The sequence below is a fragment of the Mus musculus genome, chromosome 6 (genome assembly GCF_000001635.26).
Source record: "Mus musculus strain C57BL/6J chromosome 6, GRCm38.p6 C57BL/6J".
Taxonomy (NCBI): domain Eukaryota; kingdom Metazoa; phylum Chordata; class Mammalia; order Rodentia; family Muridae; genus Mus; species Mus musculus.
In genome coordinates this window covers 142363271-142387210 of record NC_000072.6, presented here as the reverse complement: position 1 = coordinate 142387210, position 23940 = coordinate 142363271, and the positions used below count along the sequence as shown (strand labels likewise).

At 44.6% G+C, this 23940-nt stretch overlaps 1 protein-coding gene across 7 annotated transcripts in view; it reads left to right on the top strand.

Annotated features, from left to right (window-relative positions):
* The first annotated feature begins 110 nt into the window (after positions 1-110).
* The window catches only part of Recql (RecQ protein-like), a 36759-nt gene continuing 12929 nt past the window's right edge, over positions 111-23940 (top strand). For 3 of the 7 annotated variants that reach the window (NM_001204907.1, NM_001204906.1, NM_023042.3), the window contains exons 1-14: positions 124-189; positions 2635-2682; positions 8861-9058; positions 10251-10430; positions 12285-12391; positions 14197-14395; positions 17754-17920; positions 18657-18738; positions 19582-19730; positions 19820-19937; positions 20406-20544; positions 21604-21695; positions 22556-22775; positions 23535-23664. In NM_001204907.1, coding sequence (NP_001191836.1) covers positions 2667-2682; positions 8861-9058; positions 10251-10430; positions 12285-12391; positions 14197-14395; positions 17754-17920; positions 18657-18738; positions 19582-19730; positions 19820-19937; positions 20406-20544; positions 21604-21695; positions 22556-22775; positions 23535-23664 — 1797 coding nt within the window. In that variant the 5' untranslated portion in view covers positions 124-189; positions 2635-2666. Of the gene's footprint in view, positions 493-2634; positions 2683-8860; positions 9059-10250; positions 10431-12284; positions 12392-14196; positions 14396-17753; positions 17921-18656; positions 18739-19581; positions 19731-19819; positions 19938-20405; positions 20545-21603; positions 21696-22555; positions 22776-23534; positions 23665-23940 lie in introns of all 7 variants that reach the window. The other 4 variants (XM_011241573.2, XM_017321468.2, XM_030255271.1 and 1 more) reach the window with 4 other exon arrangements.

The following is a 23940-nucleotide window of genomic DNA, read 5'->3' as shown; positions in this document are numbered from 1 at the left end:
AAGGCCGCGCTCCATTGGCTGCAGCGAGACCAATAGCACGCGCTCTTGTTCGGATGTGCACCCGGACGCCGCACCACGCAGCCAATCAGAGAAGGCAATGGCTTGTGATTGGTGGAGGGGGCTGATCCGGAAGGGTGGGCGCTGCATGCCGGGCGGCGGGAAGGTTTTTACGCGCGGAGCGGCTGACAGGTTCGTGGTGGTGCCGGTTCCGGCGCGTGGGTCCGCGGCTGTCTGCTGGGCGGATAGGAGCTGGGCGTCGTCTCTGCCATCGCTTTCAGGAGCCCTGGTCGCCGCAGCTTGCGCTTCTGCCTCGTCTGTGGAGCCGGCGGGGTGGAGGGATGCGCTCAGGGTTAGCGTGCGTTTTCCTTCCGCACTGATGACAGTGGACCTGGTTCACGTTTTTTGACTGACAGACCTCTTTGTAACTTAGTTCTTGGATATATTTCGTGCTACGCTATGTTTTGCTGTGAAGTTGCCTAATTTAGGCAAGGGGTAGGTTATTGGCAGCAAAGTCCAAAAATATATATATATTTGAAGTAGTGGCAGGAAATGAACTTAGACCGAATCTCTCCTAAGCGAAGAGAAAGCGCCTGTTTTTAGGTTCCGGAAAAGGCATTTTTTTTTTTCTAGGCTGTTTACAAAAGTGAAGAGATTCAGGCTCTGCCATGATACAGGACCTTAGAGTCCATGGGCAGAATAGTATCAGTCTAGGAAGTGATAAGGAGATGTTCTCATACGTGAGGAAGGAGGAGTCTTGATTTAAACCCATCCTTAAATGTCCGTTAGTTTTGTCCTTACTCTTTAATCAGGGCTTATCTGTCTTAACAGCCATGCACAGGAAGGGTACAAATTCGATAAAGGAAACAGTTCAAGTGAGAATAGGCGGGTGCAGAATCTGTCTTTGGAGAGCACTCTTAGGTTTAGCAAATATAAAATTAAGCAATATATAACACACTTTCAAACGTTTGTTTTTTGCTTTTATGTAATGGTGACAGATTGTCATTGATTGAGCAAAAAAGTTGTTCACAACAGTTCATGAACACAATGAGGTCCTTGGCCCCTAACACAGAAAACTAAAACACCACCCCAAAAAAAAGCCTGTGTTCTGAGTACGAATGACTTTAAAATTAGCAAACTGTTGAAACTTAAATAGGCAGAAAACCTAAGTTCTTCCAAGGGAATTTTGGGCAGGTTACACGTCTACCCAAATAATTACTAAAAATACAAAATTAAGCAAAATATAACATGCTTTCTAATTTTGTTTTTATGTAATGGTAACAGATTGTCATTGAGCAAACATAACAGTTTGGGGAGTTAAATGTTCAGGCCAAGTTTTAATCTTTAAATTTTAATATAAGTCATGTTTCCTTCCACTTGTAACTGTCCCAGATTCTTTTAAGCCAAAAGAGTACTAGTGTGTACCTCACCCCCCCTCTGCAAGTGAGCAAATTTTATAGAGAAATGGAGTAAGCTCCCGCAGAAGAGAGGAGGCTCTGGAAATTATTTACTTAGAATATTAATTTCTTTTAAGTAGGCATTTAACTGTAACTCTCTAAAGCAACTGTGCAGTATACTGCCAAGTAGTTTATTTATTTGTTTATCCATTCATTTATTTACTTTTGAAAAAAATCTATCCTTATTTGTAAGGTGAGTCCTGCCAGGCATGGCTGTGCATGCTTTTAGTTTCAGTACCTGGGAGGCAGCCACCCCAGTTTTTAAGTCAGAGAGAAAGCCACAGAGGAACAGTATGTCATATTGCTAAGGTACACATGGGCCTAGTGGCAGAACTATTTAATATTCGGCCTTTTGGCTTTATCACTTTAAAACAGTAGGATATTTGGTAAGTATTGTTGACATTCTATTTGGCACCAACATCTGTAAGATTTTTTAAAAACTATATTGCTTTGTAACTTTTTTGTATATAATAGTGACAGATTGACTGAGCATTATTGATAGTACTGGTTTTGTTTAGTTTCTGTTTTGTGGTGCTAGAGATTAAACTCATGACCCTGTATAGATGAACATGCTAAAGCCAAAAGGCAAAGCAAGCAGAGCTAAGACTTAAGATAGTGGAGAAAGGTAGCCGGGTGTGGTGTGGTTTAATCCCAGCACTTGGGAGGCAGAGGCAGGCGGATTTCTGAGTTCGAGGCCAGCCTGGTCTACAAAGTGAGTTCCAGGACATCCAGGGCTACACAGAGAAACCCTGTCTCAAAAAAACAAAACAAACAAACAAACAAAAAAAACCACCACCACCACCACCAACAACAAAAAAAAAAACAAAAACCAAAATACAAAGAGTGGAGAAAGGTATATTGCCATCAGGAGGCAAGGCGAATGGAATCGTTTTGAAAACGATGCTCTCCAGGAACAAAGGAAGGCAGAGGAATGGTTAGGACGACTTCATAGTCTACGGGGCAGGGACACTGGAAAGGTTCCACTCCTCCGCATACTCAGTTTGCACCATAACAATTTTAGCTGATAGTAGTGGAGACTTGGGAAGTGTGTTGCCCAGGCCTCTGCCCTGAAGATGCCTGCTTCACTTCGTCACTAATGCCTGTGCATGCTAGCAGGACCTCTGCCAACCTCAACAGTGTTGCTGGTAGACATGTTACCATGTTTGTTCTTTCACTTTAGAAGGACATTTGGATCTCCGGTTCAGTTTTAGAATGGCATCCGTCTCAGGTCAGTGGATACAATTATTCCTTGCGTGTTACTGTTTTTCTACATTTATTTGTTTTTTTGATTAAAAAAGTTGGAAAAAATCTTGATTCTAGAAATGATTTTTTAAAGCTACTTTATTAATATGCACAACAGACTTTCCCTTGTGAGTACTAGTAAACAGGTCACGGATGATCAGAGCATCTGCACCGTGTGACTGTCATTGCTGTCCATCTCCAGATGGGTGCTGGTCCACAAAACTCTTCGTACTCTCTTCCTCTCTCTGAACTTGACCTGTTATACTAACCTCATATGGCATAATATCAAAGTATAAAGTATTTTCTCCTTTAATGCCAATGATGTTCTATTGTATGTAATGTGCTGTGCCATGTTTTGTTTGTCTATCTGTTGTTGAGTAGTTGATGTTTTATTGTTCTTTTTAACTAAAGTTGAAAAATTTGGTTTAGTAGTGCTTTCGTGCGCGGGTATGTGTGTATGTGTGTGTATGGGTGTATGTGTGCCTGGTTCTAGGGTAAATTCAGATCTCTTTCCACCATGAATTCTAGGGTTACAACAGCAAGCACTACTAGTCACTCGCCATCTCCCTAGTTCTTTTGAGTGTATCCCTAGAATGGGACCTACTGATGAAGTGGTAATCTTGTGTTTAATGGTTTGGGGAGCTGCTGCTGTTTTGCACAGTGGCTGCGTTATTTATGGCCCCATCAGCAGCGCACGAGGGCTCTGAGAATGTTTTTGATTGATGTCTAGAAGACTGAGAACATACAAGGAAGGACATATAAATCACTTATAACCCCACTGCTCCAGTTAATATGAACACTAATTGGCACCAGCTTTCTTGGTTTTCAACCAGATGTTTAATGATTTGTACAGTTTTGGAATGTGATTTGAAAAAAACAAGTATAGACTTCAGACGTGGCACTAAAATTTTTATGATTTAATAGGTTTTGTTTCTTCCATTAATTTATATATTTATACATCCTTGTCCCCCTCTCCCTCTTTCCCCCCTCATACAATGCCTGAAGTGTGTGACATTGTTTTAAATTGACCTTACTTATTTGAACTTTTGGTCCCCCCTCCCCCAACCTCTGATAACATTAAAGGATCTAAATCTTTATGTGGCTCTGTGAGTAGTGCCTTAAGTTCACAGAAGCAGTGACTCTGGCGCTGGCCTTCCTCAGGTCAGTTCTCAGCGTGCTGCCGTCTTCCCTTCCACTGCAGGTTTTATGTGTTCAGACTTTGCAGTAATAGAAGATCTTGTTCTTGGTTTGATTGACGGGCGACTGGCAAGGACAGGGAACTTTCAAACTAGGATGGTGCTCCAGTCTTTTCTGGAGTGTGATGCTTATGGCCTGCTGCATGCTACCCTACCAGTTAGCAAACAAGATTGAGTTCTTTTTAGAAAAACACTCTTCTCACCACCACACACCACAAAAACAGGCATACAGTGTCACAGTTTGCCTAAATGTCAGTGTGGATAGATGACCTAAGATTTTGGTTTTGTCTGTTCTCACATCCTACGGGTTGGTAGTTAGTAACACTAATTTGTCTAGATCCTTACACAAGTAGTCATTACTTCTCCATCAAGATGAGACTAACAGGTGCTGCGGAACGGAGGTACAGTGTGGACGTGCTTGGATTCCACATCTTAGTGTACCTACCCTGACTTAAGCTCTCCCAATGGGCTATGATTTAAAGCTAATCAAATAATGGAGTGGGTCCATTTTACGAAGTTAGTCTATTTTGTCTACTGGTCTACCTGTTTGTTGATATATACTTGAAGCACCCTCTGCAATTGCCTTTGGTTTGTTGCTTTGTATTTGATAGGAGGAGACCATTTGTTAATGTCAGCTTGGGACATTGTTAGAATATCTAGACATGAACACTGGTGTGTGGTCTACTCTCCTCAACATGCTCTTAAGATAGAGTAGCAGCAGTATGCCCCATGAATCCTTTGTGGGTTGTTGAAGTCATTCACTGAGTGTTGACTCTCACCGCTTGTGACCTGTATCGTAGAGGCTAGCTTTAGAAATAATATCATTTTGAGTAATGTCTCAGCATCCAGATTTTTGAATACTCTTGCTCATCAGGACTTTGTGTAGGGGTCTCCAGTGCTGACTTTGTTGCATGGGTTGACACTAACACCTGGATCAGGCAGAATTTGATCAGAGGAGCAGAAGTGCCAAGAGTGTTGAAAAGATTTACTGCAGTGATTAACCCTTACTTGACCATGGGAGGTAGTTAAGCCCTCCTTCTATGTTGTCTGTGTGTATGGTATTAGGTCAGAGGTGGCTGAAAGGCATGCAGGGTGAGAAGAGATCTAGAACCTTGAGAGCAAAGGTAAAATACTCCCCGTGAGGACGGACGGCTAGTTCTTATCCCGTGACCCACTTCTCAGCTCTCACGCAGTTCGGAAGGAGGAGGACACTGACAGAGTTGCTGTTCTTGCACACGGCCTGGCTGTAGGCTCAGAGAACTGAAGGAGAACCGGCTCTGGAGGCTGCTCTCCTGAGGTTACCTCACAGCAGCTCATGTCAGGAAGGCTATTAGCCCTGACTTGACACTGATGTAGAGGTGTAGATGTGGAAAGCTAGGTGTCTGTTTCAGCTCTAAGGTCCAGTTCTCTGGCACTGGTTAGAGAAGGGGATGCTAGAGTTCCAGCCGGGCTAAGGCAGCACAGCAGAGATCCCACCTTGACCTCTGCCTTACTTAACGTACAAATGAGGGCAGTGGTGCGTCATGCTTCTGCCATGGCACGCTCCCTGTCCAGCCTCCCAGAGAGATCACAGATTGCCTTTATCCATCTCAGCCACAGCTTGACGCAGGACTAGTGTTTTTATGTTAGGTGTTTGGGAAACAGGAGCGGAACTAAGAAACTAAAATCAGAAAGCATTAAGCACGGCCAATAGGCAAAGCACAAAGAGAAGGAGAAAGACTTGGTGTGCAGGTCTTATTTCTGGTGGTCAGCGGTCAGAGTTGGTGTTCAGAGCTGCCTTCTCCAGCTCCCTATGTGAGCTGTTTCTGGTTTGTTTCTATGTGAAGACTTCCTTATTGGTATGCTTTTTAGAGTTACCATTGTTACTTTGTAATAGCTTAATTATAGAACTATATGGGGATGGTAGGGGGTGCCCCATGAACCCCTGTTCCAGACACAGCCCTTATCACTATGGTGTGGTAGCAACCCACCTCCTTAGTCATGGTCACTTTCCCTGCCAGCTCAGCTGCCTCTTGCCTGTTGATTTCCTAGTGTCCAAGTGCAGGCCACTGGCTTCCAGTTTTGAGCCACTGTTCTTTTCCTTGGTAGAAGCATCTTCTCCTTGAGGCCTAGATCCTCAGACAGACCAGCAGCCTCTCAAGGGTGAGCGGGTGTTCAACCAGCGGCTCATTCCAAGTCAGAGTAGGAGGAGCCGCTGCTTCCTAGTGTTGGGAACTGGGCTACAGGAGAGGCATCGGTACTCATTGAGGTGACTGCCCCCCCTCGTGTGTGTGTGTGTGTGTGTGTGTGTGTGTGTGTGTGTGGCAGTGTGTGTGTGTGTGTGTGTGTGTGTGTGTGTGTGTGGCAGTGTGTGTGTGTGTGTGTGGCAGTGTGTGTGTGTGTGTGTGTGTGTGTGGCAGTGTGTGTGTGTGTGTGTGTGTGTGGCAGTGTGTGTGTGTGTGTGTGTGTGTGTGTGGCAGTGTGTGTGTGTGTGTGGCAGTGTGTGTGTGTGTGTGTGGCAGTGTGTGTGTGTGTGTGTGGCAGTGTGTGTGTGTGTGTGTGTGTGTGTGGCAGTGTGTGTGTGTGTGTGTGTGGCAGTGTGTGTGTGTGTGTGTGTGTGTGGCAGTGTGTGTGTGTGTGTGTGTGTGTGTGTGGCAGTGTGTGTGTGTGTGTGTGGCAGTGTGTGTGTGTGTGTGTGTGTGTGGCAGTGTGTGTGTGTGTGTGTGGCAGTGTGTGTGTGTGTGTGTGTGTGTGTGTGGCACTATAACTGATCTTTTGAAATGACTTTGGCTATTCTCTCAGGGTAGCCACTTGTAAACATCGGGGGCTTGATTTGATCACTGATTTCCCTAGCATTTCGTGGGCTGTACTTTGAAGCAGTCTGTGTAAAGTATGGATATGGTCCAGGAGGCATGTTGTAAATGGAAGGATAGTAGGTTTCACGGAAGCATGTCGGGGAAGGTGAGCCCATGCACAGCATGTCTAACTGAGTGAGGTACTTGCATCACAGAAGGTCCCAGTGTCTTGTCAACTTGCTGCCAGTCATTTGGTCTTCCTCTTAAGAATGATGCCACAGAGGAGGCTCAGTGAGAATGTGCTGTCTGTAAGCTGGGCGCTGACCACATTAGTCTGAGCGAGTGGACGTTGGTGCTGGAAGAGGGGCAGCTTGTTCTTGCTGTTGCACAAGAACAGGCTTGGCTGATATCCAGATGGTTTTGTCCCTTTGATGAATTAGCATCTTTTGAATTATTACTAGTGGGCCTTCACAGAGGACACAAGTGACTACACAGTTATGCCCGTGTGGATTTCCTACACAGTGCTCCCCAGACCCTGTGTGCGTTTCTTCCTCAGTCTAATAAGAACCCGGTGTAAGGAACTCCCTGAGAGGTCATAGGGCCATGAGGATGTTGAGGCCAAGATAGGCTCATACCCTGTTCTTGCCTTCATTTATCACTTGCTTGAACTCGCTTTTTCATAAGCTGCCTCCACTGTGGTCCCGGCAGTGTGCTTTATGAATTGATGTGCTAATGGTAGGAAGCGCAGCTAACACAGTAGCTTACTTCCTTGGGAGACTTGGGGCTAGCCACAGATGATTTCAGAAGGAGCGTAATAAGCATCTGTCGAAAATGTGGGCAGCTAGGTGTGATGGCACACGTCGTAATCTCAGTGTCAGAGAAGCTGAGGGAGGAGAGTATAGGTTCAAGGCCAGCCTGGGTCTGTCAGTGAGGCTCTTTCTCAGAATACAGAGAGGGCTGGGTCTGTAGGTTAGGGGTGGATTGTGTGTGTGGTCTCCCCGAGGTCCTAGGTGCAGCACTGCGTAGATAAAATAACAACAATTGTAAGATCGTATGTGTGATTGTGAGAGTTAGGTAGGTAGTGGTGCCTGGTTGGCTGTGACAATAGTGAGGAAGGGAGATGGGTACGGAGCACGGGAAGGTAAGGATGTGCTCAGGCCTACATGGGTGGGCCGCACCCTGTAGGATAAGCTAGAACTCAGGAGGAGTCATCTGATGCTCACTGGGACTTGCATCACTGTGCTGTCATGTCCGGGATGCTGTGTCCTGTTGAAGAGCCAAGACCCCAGTCACATAGATTTGCAAATGAACCTACCCCAGATTTCCAGGAACAGAGAAGTTGCAGCAGGTACTGCAGGAGCTGGCTTCTGCCCCATGGGAACAAGGGGCACCAGCAGGTCCCTGACATGAGGGAGATGCAGGAGTACCTGACTCCATGCCTGACATCCCAGGGAGAACCTGGTGGCTGCCTCATTTCTTTCCTTCAGATCATAACCACAAGATTTGATCCAAGGAAGAGGCATTCCAGTACACTGATTACTAAAGCACATGGGATGCCCTTAGCTTTCAAATTTCTCTCACTTGCCTTGATTTGAGCCTCACTGTGATTTGATACTTGACTCAGTACTTGAATAGTACTTGATCCTGAGACTTTGTAAGTTCGTAGCCACGGTGTTGTAGAGCAGGTTATCACAGCACTGTTTGTCACGTCACACATTTCATCAGCTTGCTTGGGATGACTGGAAGCTGTTATCATGCACTGCATCAGTCCAAACACGGAGGTGTCTGTGCGGTTCAGTTGCCAGGTGGCTTGCTTGCAGAGACTTAGGAGACTGTTAGACCAGTTTTGTGTGACATGATGAGAATGGCAACTGTCATTTATTACACATTTAGCTTCTGACCAGGGCCCGTCAGGAACTCCCTACGTGTTGAATGAACCACTGAACTTTCCCAGCATTACTTTGATCTTAGTAAGAGCATATTATGGACACTTGGTAGAAGGGGACATTGAAGTTCATTGATGTTCTGCTGAGATCATTTAGCTGGGAAGGGGACTAGTCCGAGGTTCTGACTCTAGAACATGCTCTTAGCCCTCTGCTCTCCTACTTTTAGGCTTGTAATGTAGACAGAGGACTTTCCAGAACCCAATAGGGAACCTCACAGTGTTTGTTCTCTCTCCTCTCTCCTCTCCCAGCTTTGACAGAGGAACTGGAATCCGTAGCCAGTGAGCTTCATGCCATTGACATCCAGATTCAGGAACTCACAGAGAGGCGGCAAGAGCTCCTTCAGAGAAAGTCAGTCCTGACAGGGAAAATCAAACAGTACTTGGAGGACTCTTCGGCTGAGGCGAGCAGCGACTTGGACACATCACCAGCTGCTTGGAATAAAGAAGGTTTGCCACTCTCCTGCCTTGCCATTGTCGTAATCAAGAATGAAATCACTCTGTGGATCAGTGTGTACCGGGAGATAAAGCTGGCATGGGGAACTTGCAGGCAGATATTCTTTATTCATGTGCTATAATATTTTACATGTAAACTTGGAACTTGGGTTTTGTTTTCTGTGTGTATGGTCTTAGTAGCAAACATCAGTGTCAAAAAAAAAAAAAAAAGAAAGAAAGAAAGAAAGAAAGAAAGAAAGAAAGAAAGAAAGAAAGAAAAGTATATCAGCTAAGATTTTAAGCATTAACTAAAACAAAAAGTTAGCTAAACCCTCCAAACAGACCCTGCCCCTTGGGTTTTTTCTTTGTTTGTTTTTGGTTTTGTTTTGTTCTTTCTGAGACTCAATCTTTAACCCTGGCTGTTCTGAAACTAATGTAGACCAGTTTGGCCTCCAACTCACAGAGATCTGACTGCCTCCTGAATGCCTGGATTAAATGCATGTGCCGCCACACTCAACCCAGAACAAACCATACTTAATTTAAAGTCTTGAATGAAGGGCTAGGAAGATGACTCAGCAGTCAGAGCACTGATTGCTGGGTTTGGTTCCTAGTGCTTACAGCTAGACGGATTCTAGGGTCTATCACACCTTGTTCTATTTAGTCTCTGAAGCATCAAACACTCAGATGGAACACAGACATAAATGTGAGCAAACACCCATGTATACATACAAACAATTAAAAACTGTTGTACAAAACATATTTACTATTAAATTTAATGAAATATTTTAGGAAATTATAATTTTGTCTATGTGTGGAGATTATTCTCAGGCCTGGTCTCTAAATGCAAAACACTTTGGCCCAAGTCCAGCCTTTAACTCAGCTCAGTCATGCTGGGTGCTTTAGCTCTGTGACCTCCTTAGTCACCCCTGACTGTCCTTCCCGTGCCTGGCTGAGCACCACCCTCCTAATTTTCAGTTATTGGCAAGTGTTTCCATTAGGTTCTGATATAATAACCATAAAACAGTCACTATGCTTTGTTTTGAGTACTTAGTTATACAAATTACAAAATTACTATGTTTTAATGGTTCATAAATATTAAAAGTTTTATGCACTTTTGTGATTTGTATATATTCTGGTAGCTTTATGTGGAAAGCGACCATTCACGTCCCATTTATAGTCTTTATCCTTTTAATTTTTCTCTTTCTAGATTTTCCATGGTTCGGAAAGGTAAAAGATGTGCTGCAAAATGTTTTTAAACTGCAAAAATTCAGACCTCTGCAGCTGGAAACCATCAATGTCACCATGGCTAGAAAGGATATCTTTCTTGTCATGCCCACAGGAGGAGGGAAGAGCTTATGCTACCAGCTACCTGCGCTGTGCTCAGACGGTATGTACAGGAGGAAGTGGCTGATACGACTCGAACCCATGCCTCACCAGACTGTTTTTGTCTACTACCCTGGCTACACGGGAGAAAGAGCTTATGTGAGGACAGAGAGAAATGGTGAAGTCTGGGTTGGGCATAGAGAGTTCACAGTGCTTACAGGCATTCAGGTAGGCTTCAGTGGGAGAGGGCATGGGGTGAGATAGCTCTGGGCCAGGTGAGATAGCCTGCGCTACACAAATGCCTCTGAACCCACCAGAGTGAACTGTGTCCTCCCTTGTGGCATGGGGGAGAGGAGGGCTCTGAATGACATCTGAAGCAAGAGAAGGAGGAATATGCAGGAAGCTGAGGCTAGATGAGCACATAATGTGTGTTATGGAGCATAATGTGTGTTGTGTGTGGAGCTAGGGGCATAATGTGTGTTGTGGAGAGTGTGCTGTGGGTAGCCCAGGGATAGGACAGGTGGGAGGGACCTTGACCTCTGACAGCTGCTGGCAGAGGCCACACAAAACCAGGACCTGAAAGTTAGGTTAGAGGCTGGGAATAGTCTTTTTGACCTTGGCTCTGAATTTAGGTAGATCTAGCATGGCTGGCACCCAGAAAGAAAACGTCTTAGCCGAGCTTCTGAGGGTGGGGTACTCTGGAAAAGAATGGCTACGAGGGGAGGGGAGCAGTGCTAGTCTGTCTGATGTGCTCTAACGCCCTGTCTTAGACTGGATAGTTTATAGGTAACTGAAGTTTATCACTCACAGTTCTGGAGCAGATTGGATGTCTAGAATGGACCTCAGATGTGGCCTCAGATGTGGCTCTTTCTTGCTGAATCCTAACATCACAGGGCCAGTCTCTTGATCTTAGTTTACTGGGACACTGATCCGAGGCCTCACCCTTCTTGACTCTCTTCTGCAAGGGTTGTTCTCTTCACACCTTCCCAGTGTGCATTGGGTTCCAACAAGGATTCAGACCACTGCAGGCATTTTGATTTCTGACAGATGGGGTCATGACTGTGTTGAAGTGTATTGAGTGAGTGTGGGAAAGAGAGTATCAGACAGGGCAAGAGTCCTGTATGGTCGCAGTGTGAGTCAGTATATTTAAATCTGACTCTCCTCTGCCAGGTGACTGTAAGGACCACAGAGTAGAAATGTGACTATGTCATTTCAGCAGCACACAGCAGCCCGCACATGAAGAGTCCCTTCTGTCACTGTACTGCTCACTGGTGTGCCTTCAGGCTGCCTATCTGATGTGAAAAGTGAAGGCTGCATGTGCCTGCAGCCCTGAGCAGCACAGGCTATGTTCTTTTGGACAGCTTTGAATAATTTTTCCCTGATACAGCAGTGTAGTACTAGGCCTGCTGTGTGTTATTCCATTGAGACTTTCCATACTTGTTGTTAAAGAGGGTAACAAATTAAAAATAGTAAAATGTATTTCTGTAGGATTGAAGAAAGGTAGACATTTATGTTTTCTTTTAAAAAGTACTTGTGATTTGAGTTTGTGTGTGTGTGAGTGTGCGTCTGTGTCCACATGCCTGAGCTCACAAGAGGCACCGGATCTCCTGACACTAGAGTTACGATGGCTGTGAAGCACCACGCGCTGGGAACTGAATCCCGGCACTGTGTGAGGCTCAGCTCTTAACTGCCAAGCCATCTCTAGCACAGTGATTCTTCTATGCTTTATTTACTTGCCTTACATTCACCTTATTTGCTCATTTATTCTGCCCATCTCTCTTTATTTCTTGAATTGATAAATCTGCATTGGCAACTGCAGGGCCTGCCGGGTGCAGAAAGTGGCTACTGGAGCGCTGTGGGAGCGCTGTGGTGCGAGTGGAGAGGTGAAAGTAGCTTTTGCTTTGTCTTTCTCTTTTAGGTTTTACACTTGTGATTTGCCCACTCATCTCTCTTATGGAAGATCAGCTGATGGTTTTAAAACAGTTGGGAATTTCAGCTACTATGTTGAATGCTTCCAGCTCTAAGGTATGGGAGTGTGGTTTCAGTTTTCAGATGTAAAGTCTTAACTGATGTGGGAGTCTCATCGGCATCTGAGTTGCCTGTAAGGTATAAACCCTAAATACTATGTCAGGAGCCGCAGGCTTCTGCTCACAGCCTAGTATTGGACACTGTCTATTTTTGTGTGCCCCATGCCTGTTTTTACTTATAAAGATTAAAAAAAAACCCACAAACTATGAAAAGCTAGTATTGTATTGTACATGAAGTCATAGACTTTGGGTTCCGTGTCAATAGTAAACTTGTTGGATCAGCAAGCTTATTCTCTTAGGTATTGCTTCAGTCCTACAGCAACTCAGCCTAGTGCTCATGGAGACTGCATTCCACATGACAGACAGCCTTTCTCCTGTCTAGCACTTCAGAGGAAGCATTTGCTAACATGGTTTGTTACGTAGTGTAAACGCAAGGAGGCCCTGCGAGATGGTTCAGTGGGTACACAGTGGGTACATGGCTTGCAGCATGAGGGCAACCTGAGTTTGATTAGTGACACGAAGCTCCCTGGAGCTCGCCGACCAGCTAGCCTGGTTTAATTGATGAGTGTCTCAGCAAGATTGTGTCTTGAAAAGATAAGGTGGGGCATATAAAGAAGGAAGGTTCCCTCTGACCTCTGATGCTGACTCCAGGTGACACGCACACATGTACATATATATACACCACCTTTCATTGTACAGTCTATTTTAATGCAGAGGATGAGTTACAAAGAGCACATATGTGTGTGGAGATGGACTGTCTTACCTTATCTGAAGGACAGACCACTTCCAGGCTGTTCCTTGTAAATTCTGTTAAGGAATTCTTTAAAAATACACAAATGGTTGCCATTCTCCATCTATACCCTTAGCCTCTTGATTTATTCATACAAACAAATGCCAGGTCTCATGTTTTAACTGTAGATTTTTTAGTGTATAACTCTTACTGATGTTTTGTCTTGTTACACTTATTTATGTGTCAGTGGAGTAGGGCATGAACACGCCACAGTGCGTGCACAGGTGGAGGTCGGAGGAGTAGGGCATGAACACGCCACAGTGCGTGCACAAGTAGAGGTCGGAGGAGTAGGGCATGAACACGCCACAGTGCGTGCACAGGTGGAGGTTGGGGGACAACTTGCAGGATCACTCTCTCCTTCCACCTGGATGTGGATCCTCCCTGAGGACTGAAGTCAGGTTATCAGTTTGGCAGTAGGCTCCTTTGCCTGCTGAGCCATCTCGCTAGCCCATGTACAGGCTGCTAATGAAGAGGGGAAGAAAGCACACTGCAACCCATCATCCCGTTAAAACACTAACCCTGGAAATGTTTAAATGGGTATTTAACATTGAGTGTGCACACAAGTCTACCCGTTTAAATGGGTATTTTATAACTCCATTAAATAGCGATAATTAAAACAGCTAAACGGTTTTGTTCATGGGTGGATAATTATAAATTTAATGAGTGAATTTGGAAAACCTACTACTATGGCCACAGCTACTCTATTTGGTTCACATTTTAGGTTTTATTATTAACAATGTAAAATTCTACACATTGTTTATTGGAGAATCTTGAGACATTCACGTTTCTTCCTCTTTTTTGCCAAGTGACTGACTTTTACCCTCAGCACTCTGGATGTGAGCCACCTAGACATTGCTTGCACAGCGGCCACAGAGCTCACCCGGGGTGGACTCAGTTGTAGTGAGCCAGCGTCTGCTTCTGTTGCTTTTTAGTAATGAACGCCGATTTTTCACTTAGTATCGTGGTCCACCAACTTGACTCTACTCTGATCGTTTTTATTTTGTCTTTAATAGGAACATGTAAAATGGGTGCACGCTGAAATGGTGAATAAAAACTCCCAGTTAAAGCTGATTTATGTAACTCCAGAGAAAATTGCAAAAAGCAAGATGTTCATGTCAAGACTGGAGAAAGCCTATGAAGCCGGGAGGCTGACGGGAGCGGCAGTGGATGAAGTGCATTGCTGCAGTCAGTGGGGTCATGACTTCAGGCCTGGTACGGATGCTTGCCCCGGGGATTGCATCCTCACTTTGCTCGTCACGGTGGAAGGGCCTGCCTCTGTTCAAACCGTCCACTCATGGCGTGGGTACTCAGCTGCTCTGCCTTCCATTCATTAGTGCAGCATCTTAGCCACCCATGCCCACTAGCCCATGTTGCATCTCTCGCATTCCAGCTTTTTCCTAGTAATTGAAGGGTTTGTAGGACCTAAAGGTATTCTCATCTGTCTGGGTTTTCAGAGAACCACCCAGCTCAGAGAGACTGAAGTTTGATGAGACATTTTAGTAGTACTTTAGCTGCCAACCTAATCCTGATGACATCCTAAAGAAATTTACTCAGGATTGTTTTATTAAAAAAACAACCTTGGCTAGGGTGAATGATTGCCATGCAAATGTATGGACCTGTGTTTGGATCCATGTAACGCCCAGTCCAGCAACTCGGCACTTTTGTGTCGATGGGAGGGACTATCCCTGGAAGCTTGCAGGCCAGCCTGCCAGGTGTATATGGCACAGTAGCAACAGCAGAAGAGATCTTGCTTTAGAGTAAATGAGGAGCCTAAGTCAATGACTGCCTAAGGTGGTCACTGACGTCTGCATGGATGCGCTCACACATGCATCCTACAAACATGCAGGTAAACACGTACACATTGTTAATTACGATTATTGTTGCTGTTGTTTAGTTTTTGAGACAGGGTCTCTATGTAGACCTGGAACTTGATATGTAGACCAGGCTAGCCTTGTGCTCACAGAAATCTACTTGCCTCTGCCTCCCATGTGTGGGGATTAAAGACATGTGCAATCACACCTGGCTACAATTTGAAACTAAGAATTCCTAGTCCCTGGCTGTGCCTACTTTTCCTTCTGCGATTTTTCATTCTCAAGGGCTTCCTGGGCCAGCCTGCTCGTCTGTCATGCGTCCCATGTTTCCCCATGTGGTGTCTGGGTTGTAGTCATGGTCTCTGCTGCATTTGCCCTGGAATGTCACCCTTCTGCTACCTCTCTTCAGGTGGCGGGTGGTCCCTTCCCTGCTGTCTACATGGCTGTACTGCTTTACGCCGCAGATCAGCTTTCCATCAGTTGGCCAGTTATCCCGTCAGCTGGCTACAGGCCTTACAGCAGGTTGTACCTGTCACTACTTGATTTTCCCCAGAGTGGTAACACTTTCTTCTCCCTTGTTTACTGTCATGTAACAAACACTATTGAATTTCTTACTTTCCAATTTTTTTGTCTCTTTCATTTTTTCCTTAAATACCAGTGTTTTATAGAGTTCTACTCTCTCTGTCCTTATCTTTCTTTTCTTTACATTTCTTCAATGACAGTGATCTTATGGCCCAAAGACTAATATATACATATATACTATATATATAGTGTATGTATATATATATATATATAATGTATATACATACATGTGTGTGTATATGTGTGTGTGTATATAGTTGTAACTTTAAATTTCAGCACTATTATCTTTGAAAAAATTTTTTTAGATTGATTTATTGTACATGTGAGTGTTTTGCCTTTGTGTATGTATATTCGCCTTATGTAAGCCTGAGGAGGCCAGAAGAGAGTGTTTGCTTCCCTGGACTGGACTGAGCTACATGTGGGTCCTGAGAATGGAACCCAGTTGAGCAACCAATGATTTTATCTTATCCACACTGTCCTTACAGTTCAGCACTGCAGGTGTCTGATATGGGCCTTGTAATGGGATTCCCTTCATCCCGTGTTTGCCTGTTCTAGCATCATCTGTGCAGTGCTAGCCAAGGTTGATTTCTGGGACAGGAGCCCGTATGTTCTTTGACTCGAGACTTGTGTGATGTCCCCTCATATCTTATCAGATGGAGTCCTGCCTTCTTAGAACCAGCTGGCTCTATTGTTCATAGCTTCATGGAAGCCTGCTTTCTTATTAGTATTTCAGTGAAAATGCTGGCAGAAATCAGAGGTACTGTAAGAGTGACAGGATTTATGGAAATTTACTATAAGACAGACCCTGCACAGCTGCAGGAAGAACTGGCATAGGGAAGTCTGAAGGGGAAAGCTGGAGAGTGACCTCAGAGCACTTTCCTGAGCACCTAAGGAGGACAAATCAGAGCTGGGAGGGCACACAGGGTATCAAGGGGCTCGCAGTGGGGAAGCTCACGGAGAGCCCTCTGTGAAGCCGTGACCTCTACGTAACATCTGTGGAGCCTGCTAAGGTTCTAGCAGAGCCAGTCTTGGTTGTCAAAGCTTGCAGTTAGAACTTGTCAGGAAGATGTTCAGTCACAAGCAACACTTGGTACTGTACATGTAAGGAATTCTGGGAAATAGAATTCCTGAGTTGATTGGACAGTAAGTAGATCATACCCTGTGATCTGGCTCCCTGAATGGCATGCTGAGTGATTTTCACAGTGACTGGTACTGTGTGCTGTGCTCCTTCATGACCCGGTTGGTGAACTTCTGTGTATTCTTTCAGACCTGATACCAATGCCATCTCTGAAATCTACAACTCTCAAGGCAGTCACATTCTCCTCAGTGGTCACAGGGCTCTCTCTGGGCACCTCACATTTCCTACCACATTTCTTTACTGAAGGGAAATGAAGGACCACTCTTGCCATTATTGGATGTGCCTGGCAGGTACAAATCTGCTCAAAGCAGTGGCCTTACCACTGCTTATCTTCTGCTCTGAACTGATACTCTTGAATGGTACCAGGTGGTACGATTGCTGATGATCACACAGATGGCTTTTTCTAGCTATTTGCAACAGAGTTAAGTACTCTGATTATCTCACTGTCCTTTGAGTCTGTTGTCTAACAAGTGTAGCACAGTGCATAGCTTGACAGCATGCATAGTATCCCTTATTGCATGACCTTTTCTGGGGTGATCATTGCTATTTACACCAGATAGAGAAGGTAAGGACATAAGAAACAGTTCTACACAAGTCCAGCTTGGTAAAGCGATGGGGTTTTCATTACTTGCAGGTGCATGGGTGACTCATGAATGCCGGAGTCCTAGGTAGAACTTACAGGCGTTTACACTACTGGAGGGCTTCCCTTCTCCCACTAATTGCTTACTTGCATAACCTCATAGAGATGCCTTTTCAGTCATGTGAATTTCTTGAGCCTGAATGGCCTGCCAGGAATGTTTCAGTCAAGAGGAACAAGCTGCATAACACCTGCTTTAAACAGGGAATTAATGCTATCTCTCTCAAGAACACTATTTCTGAAGAAAAGTGCAGCAAAGCCTCTGAATTCAGGAAGTGTCAGGCCTTCAAATTTAGTTATATCCAAGTCTGCAAGTACAATTAGGTGGCTGTCACTCATCTGTGCTCTTAAGGACCCAACTTACTCTTTCTCTGACGGACAGACCATTGTCTTCTTTTTCAGATTATAAGGCTCTTGGCATCTTGAAGCGCCAGTTTCCCAACGCCTCACTGATGGGGCTGACTGCAACAGCAACCAACCATGTTCTGAAGGATGTACAGAAAATCCTGTGTGTGGGAAAGTGTTTGACTTTTACAGCGTCTTTCAACCGGCCAAATCTTTTTTATGAGGTACACAGAGGTTATACTTCTTCATTGTGTTTATGACATAATTACTTAGTATAAACAGTTCTAATGTCATGAAGTTATTATTAGGACACTAATAAATTAGTGCCTAAGTTTATCTGTGTCTTGTATAGCATAATCTGCATTAGGCTAAATAGAAAATCCTGTGTTAAATGAGACTGTAATCTATACAATATGAGCAAGTAGGGTATATTTGCTAAATCCTTTCTTGCATCGGATTCAGAGCAAGGAGAGGTGAAACCAAGAGCCCTACTGATATCTGTGTAACTCAGTAATAGTGTGAAATACAAATACACTCTAATGAGTTTGCCAGTATTTCCATGTGGATTTTATCTGAAACATATGCTTGAAGGTAAAATGTGCTAGTGGCTTTCTGAATTCTTTCAAGTTGTTTTAAGGACAGATTTAATCTTTGCATTTTCATTGCATTCATACTGTGCTTCATGTTTTTATTAAATTATCAAACAATAGAAAAGCCTCCATCTTCACAAGTTACCTGCTGTTTCTATGCCTCCTCATCTCTGGCAGATTAGGGTCTGAAAATCGAGGAGAGAGGCTAGATAGAGGCAGGGATGAGTCAGGTGGGTGACTCCTGTGAAGCCAGGAAAAGTGTGACAGGAAGGGACACTACCCAAGAGGGAAGCATCCCGCAGAGATTGTTAGCAGGTACAACTTGGATGGCCCTGGTGAGCCTACTGTTTAATGAGACAGTTTTTTGTAGGTTCGGCAAAAGCCCTCAAGTGCTGAAGACTTTACTGAGGACATTGTCAAGCTAATTAATGGACGGTACAAAGGACAATCAGGTAATGCTAAAAGCAAATCAGCTTGGGGAAGACTTTCATAGACTTTATGAAATCACATGATTCCTCCAGTGATACATGACTGACACCAGAAAATGAGGTCAAATCCATTTACTTGGTTTAGGAGACTCTGTGTGACATCCCTGTCACAGTTGGAGTGAAAGTTGCCTGCTTTGCCTTCTGTGGAGTAGATGACAGTGCTAAGTATTGTTGACAAGTTTGTTAGTATCTTTAGTATCACTGAGTGAGTCTCAATATTCTGAAGAGATACGAGACACAGTGTCTTACAGGAAGGGCACTGCACATATTTACCAGGAGAAGGAGGGTAAAGTTGGGAGCATCTGCTTCTGAGTTCCAGGACTAAGGATTACACCAGTGAGACTGAAGCCTACCATCCCTTCATCACTGTCCTCTAGGTTGTTAGCAGAGAGTAATGGTACCCGGTGAAAGGAATTCCTGAGTCAGGTAAATCTGAGAGCGGCTACAGCTCTATGTCCCTCCTGGAGGATATGCCTCCACCCTTGGCCATGGCTGCTGGAGACGGAAAGTTTAACCACACCAAGGCACATTGCTCAGTCTTCACATCGTCTTAGGAAGTGCTGTGTAGTGGGGATAAAGTTGCAGAGAGAACGCTAGCTGGAGGATCAGGGCTCATTTCTGTTTCTGACAAGCTGTATATCAAGCCTTGGATTACCCCCAACAGTAAGTATGAGTCAGGGCTTGGAGATGTATAACTCCTTTCTGCTTCTGCCCTGTAATTGTTCATGGTCTTGGGAATGTTACACATTAAACCCCCAGGAATGTGACCTGCATATGTATCTAATACTTGGCCATATTTTACTACAGGAATCATATACTGTTTCTCTCAGAAAGACTCTGAACAAATTACCATCAGTTTACAGAAGTTGGGAATTCATGCAGGCACTTACCATGCCAATATGGAACCAGAAGATAAGACCAAGGTTCATACACAGTGGTCAGCCAATGAGCTTCAGGTTAAGTATATGTTGTTCTTGAAAGCCTAATTTACCTTTAAAAATATTTACATGACTTAATTAACTGACCAAATATTAACACATTTTAGGTGGTAGTGGCAACAGTCGCATTTGGCATGGGAATTGATAAGCCAGACGTGAGGTTTGTCATCCATCATTCAATGAGCAAATCCATGGAGAATTACTATCAAGAGAGCGGGCGTGCCGGTATGTAGGTTTCCAATCCACAAGTAATCTCAGAGGATATGTTTACGTTTTTAAACTTAAACATCCTGAGTTTTAATACTTGTTTTTAGGTACTAATTTTTAGAACAAGTCTTCTTAAAAATCAGATTTATACTTATTCTTACACATTCTGTTGGGATGTTAAAAATTGTTTCTCATGTGTTGTAAGATATGATGTTCATGTCTGCCATTGGAATTCTTACTTAGTAGAGTCACATATACAACCCAAAATAAGTGAACTACTCATGGGTATTCTTTTTTCTATATTAACAAGCTGAGTTTTGATGAGCCTCTTTGTAATCATTTAACCCCACGGTTACTCTTGAAGATTAACTTCACATATAAAAACTTCTAGCTGTATTGTGAAATTCTGTCAGCCAATTGACATATTTTTGCATGTTCTCGATTTTTAAAAGCAATGATGCAATCCCAAGATTCCTCCAAGCACAGGTCGCGATGACTCGAGAGCAGACTGTATTCTGTATTACGGCTTTGGGGACATATTCAGGATCAGCTCGATGGTGGTCATGGAGAACGTGGGGCAGCAGAAGCTGTATGAGATGGTGTCATACTGCCAGAATGTCAGCAAGTGAGCCCTGCCTCCCTGTAACGTGTCATATGTTGTGTGGCAGTTGAGTACCTGTTGAATACTCTGCTGGTAGTGCTGGAGAACACTGGAAAGGCAGATGCCTACAGTGGGACAGCCCTAGACCCCTGTCTGCCTTCATCTAGGAAAAGCCAGTTTGTCTCTGAGGTGATCCTCACGGCCAGTCTGTTGAAGGTTATGAATGAAGCCTTTACCCTAGGCTCTGGTGTCCAGCTGTCTGTAGTGATTGTGGGAAGGCATTCAGGAAGATAGGCATTTCACACTGAAGTTCAGACAAGCCCATTCATCCTGGTTATGAGTCACCGGATAATCCAGGGTGGAGTCAAGTTTCTCATTAGGAAATAGATGGCAGTCTCTGCTTACAGCATTCAGCTCCCTGGAGGCCCCGAGGCCTTGACCATCCTGTGTCTTATTACCTGTCACACACACAAGAGCTCAGAAGTGTTGAAGTAAGCAGTGACCTGCCGGTGATAAAGTGGTATTTGCTTTCCAACTGATGCCTCAGTAGTCAAAGGAAGGAAGAAGGTGAAAGGGTCCAGGGGACTTGTGTGAAGACTGTTTTCAGATTTAGTCTGAAATATAAGAAGTGACTTCATCATGAAATGTCTCCTCAAAGTGAGACAGATCGCGCCTGAGGCAGTGGTTGCCAACCATTGCTTGAGACTCCTCGGGTGGGTGCACTGTAGTCACGGGCCCTTAAGTGGCAGAGGGAGTAGAGAGGTCAGTTTGTTGAGAGATGACTGAGCTCACAGTTGACAGCTCTGAGGGTGGACGGGGCCAGGAGCCATGGAGTGTGAACAGCCTCTAGAAAGTTTTAAGGCCACAGAGACCAGGGCTTCCAGAAACATCAGCCTGCCATCACCTTTATTTTGACATTAAGGTTTTATTTTACACTATGGTGAGATAATACTTTGTGTGGTCCTGGTCACTACATCTGGGATTATTGCAGCAGCAGTAGCAAGCCGTCAGGATATGTATGTACTCCGAAGCAGAGTCTGAGAACTTGGTTAGATGAGTAACTTCTCTCTCACGTGTCTGCAGGTGTCGCCGTGTGTTAATAGCACAGCATTTTGATGAAGTGTGGAACGCAGATGCCTGTAACAAAATGTGTGACAACTGCTGTAAAGACGTTTGTAAGCTTGCTTGTTGTTTTAGACTCTTGAGAGGCTAAATGCAGTGAGGACTTCATGTGGGAAGGTTAGACCCTCCAAACAGATGGAAAAGACAAACTGATCAGAATTTTCCAGATTCAAAAGTGATACAAATCATTGAAAACCAAAGTAGGTCAAATGTGTATGTCACATTTTATATTGCTAAACTAGGGGCAGCACATTTTTAAAGAAGTTAGAATTCCTGTAAATAGAAGTACTGTTACATAAGGAAAGACAGCCTCTAGTACTTTATAGTCTTTGTTCTTGGTCAGTGGCTTATCACAGTACAGGAACCCGTCCTGGGGCTGTGTTCTGGGAAGCTGGGCTGACCAGGGTTTCGATGCTTCAGTCTCTGGACTTTTAACTTGACAGCTACGATGCTGATTTACAAGTTCAAAGTCTGTCTTACAGAGACCAAGCTGACGTGAATCCAGTGTGTAAGTCAGGATGCTATGTCTAGTGTTGGGGGACTTGTCCTTAGAATGCTCTCTAGAGCCCAGACTGGCTTTCATAGCATGTGTGATGAGCAGAATCAGATAAGAAAGGGAAGAGCACTTTTTCCTGCAGTGCTCACCTCCCAGTGACATCTGGCAGACACCAGCGCACACTTCATTCTTTGATAGTCAAGTCATTTTCTTTACATTACTACAATCCCTACGTGTATTTTAGGAACAGGATTTGATCTGGTGATAAAGCCTTAAACACTCTGGTCTTAATTCTGAGCACATTAAAAAAAAGTGGGTGTAAGGGGCCCGGCCATAGTGCTAACTGAGCCAGTTTAACCAGAGGTGGCTTCCTGCCTTCACCTTTGGATCCCAGTTGCCCATCATGTCTCCTTGCAGCGTTTGAGAAAAAGAATGTGACACAGCACTGCCGGGACCTGATAAAGATTCTGAAGCAGGCTGAAGGCCTGAATGAAAAGCTGACCCCGCTGAAGCTGATTGATGCTTGGATGGGAAAGGGAGCAGCCAAGTTGAGAGTGGCTGGCGTTGTTGCCCCGGCCCTTCCCCGGGAAGACCTGGAGAGAATCGTCGCCCACGCCCTCCTGCAGCAATATCTCAAGTACACAGCCCGTTTGTCTTCTGTCCTCCTGTTTCTCCCACTGGACTGGAGGAGAGTGAACTGCCCTGCAGTTATCTGATGTGAAGCATTGTAGGAAACAGTTCACCCAAGTCTTAGACCTTGATCACAAAGTCAAAAACGTTAAAACAAAGCAAAAAACCCCACGATTTCCTTTAAGGATTGTGTCTGTGCTGGTCTAGTGTGTGTGTGTTTAGGTATTTATTTCAGTTACATTTCCAATGCTATCCCAAAAGTCCCCCACACGTTCCCCCACCCTCCCACTCCTACTTCTTGGCCCTGGTGCTCCCTGTACTGGGGCATATAAAGTTTGCAAGTCCAATGGGCCTCTCTTCCCAGTGATGGCCGACTAGGCCATCTTCTGATATATATGCAGCTAGAGACACGAGCTCAGGGGGTACTGGTTAGTTCATATTGTTGTTCCATCTATAGGATTGCAGATCCCTTTAGCTCCTTGGGTAATTTCTCTAGCTCCTCCATTGGGGGCCCTGTGATCCATCCAATAGCTGACTGTGAGCATCCACTTCTGTGTTTGCTAGGCCCCGGCATAGTCTCACAAGAGACAGCTTTATCTGGGTCCTTTCAGCAAAATCTTGCTGGTGTAAGCAATGGTGTCAGCGTTTGGAAGCTGATTTTGGGATGGATCCCTGGATATGGCAGTCTCTAGATGGTCCATTTTATATTGATGTTTTAAATGTTTTCTGTGACTCCTTCAAGTTTCTGTGGCTCTTTTTTTTCCAGAGAAGACTACAGCTTCACGGCTTACGCCACCATCTCCTATCTGAAGGTGGGACCCAGAGCTTGTCTTCTCAGCAACGAAGCCCATGCTGTCACTATGCAAGTGAAGAAGTCAGCACAGAGCAGCGTTAGGGTAACTGGCTACTCATTCTCAGTGTGTGCCTGCTTTTCTGTAGTTCTTTACTAGGTTTGGTTAGACACAAATGATGTCAGTTTTCTTCCTATGTTTGATATTGGACAGATAAGAGTGTAGGACTTTAGACTGGCCCAGTGTAGAGTAGGGGGTGGGGGAGGCTGTAACCACTTGGAATATGATATAGACTGCAGATTAAAGTCTTAATCCCACGAGATACTTCCCTCATAATACTGGGTGGCATCTGTTGTGGTTAAGAAGTCTCTGCTGGAGTCT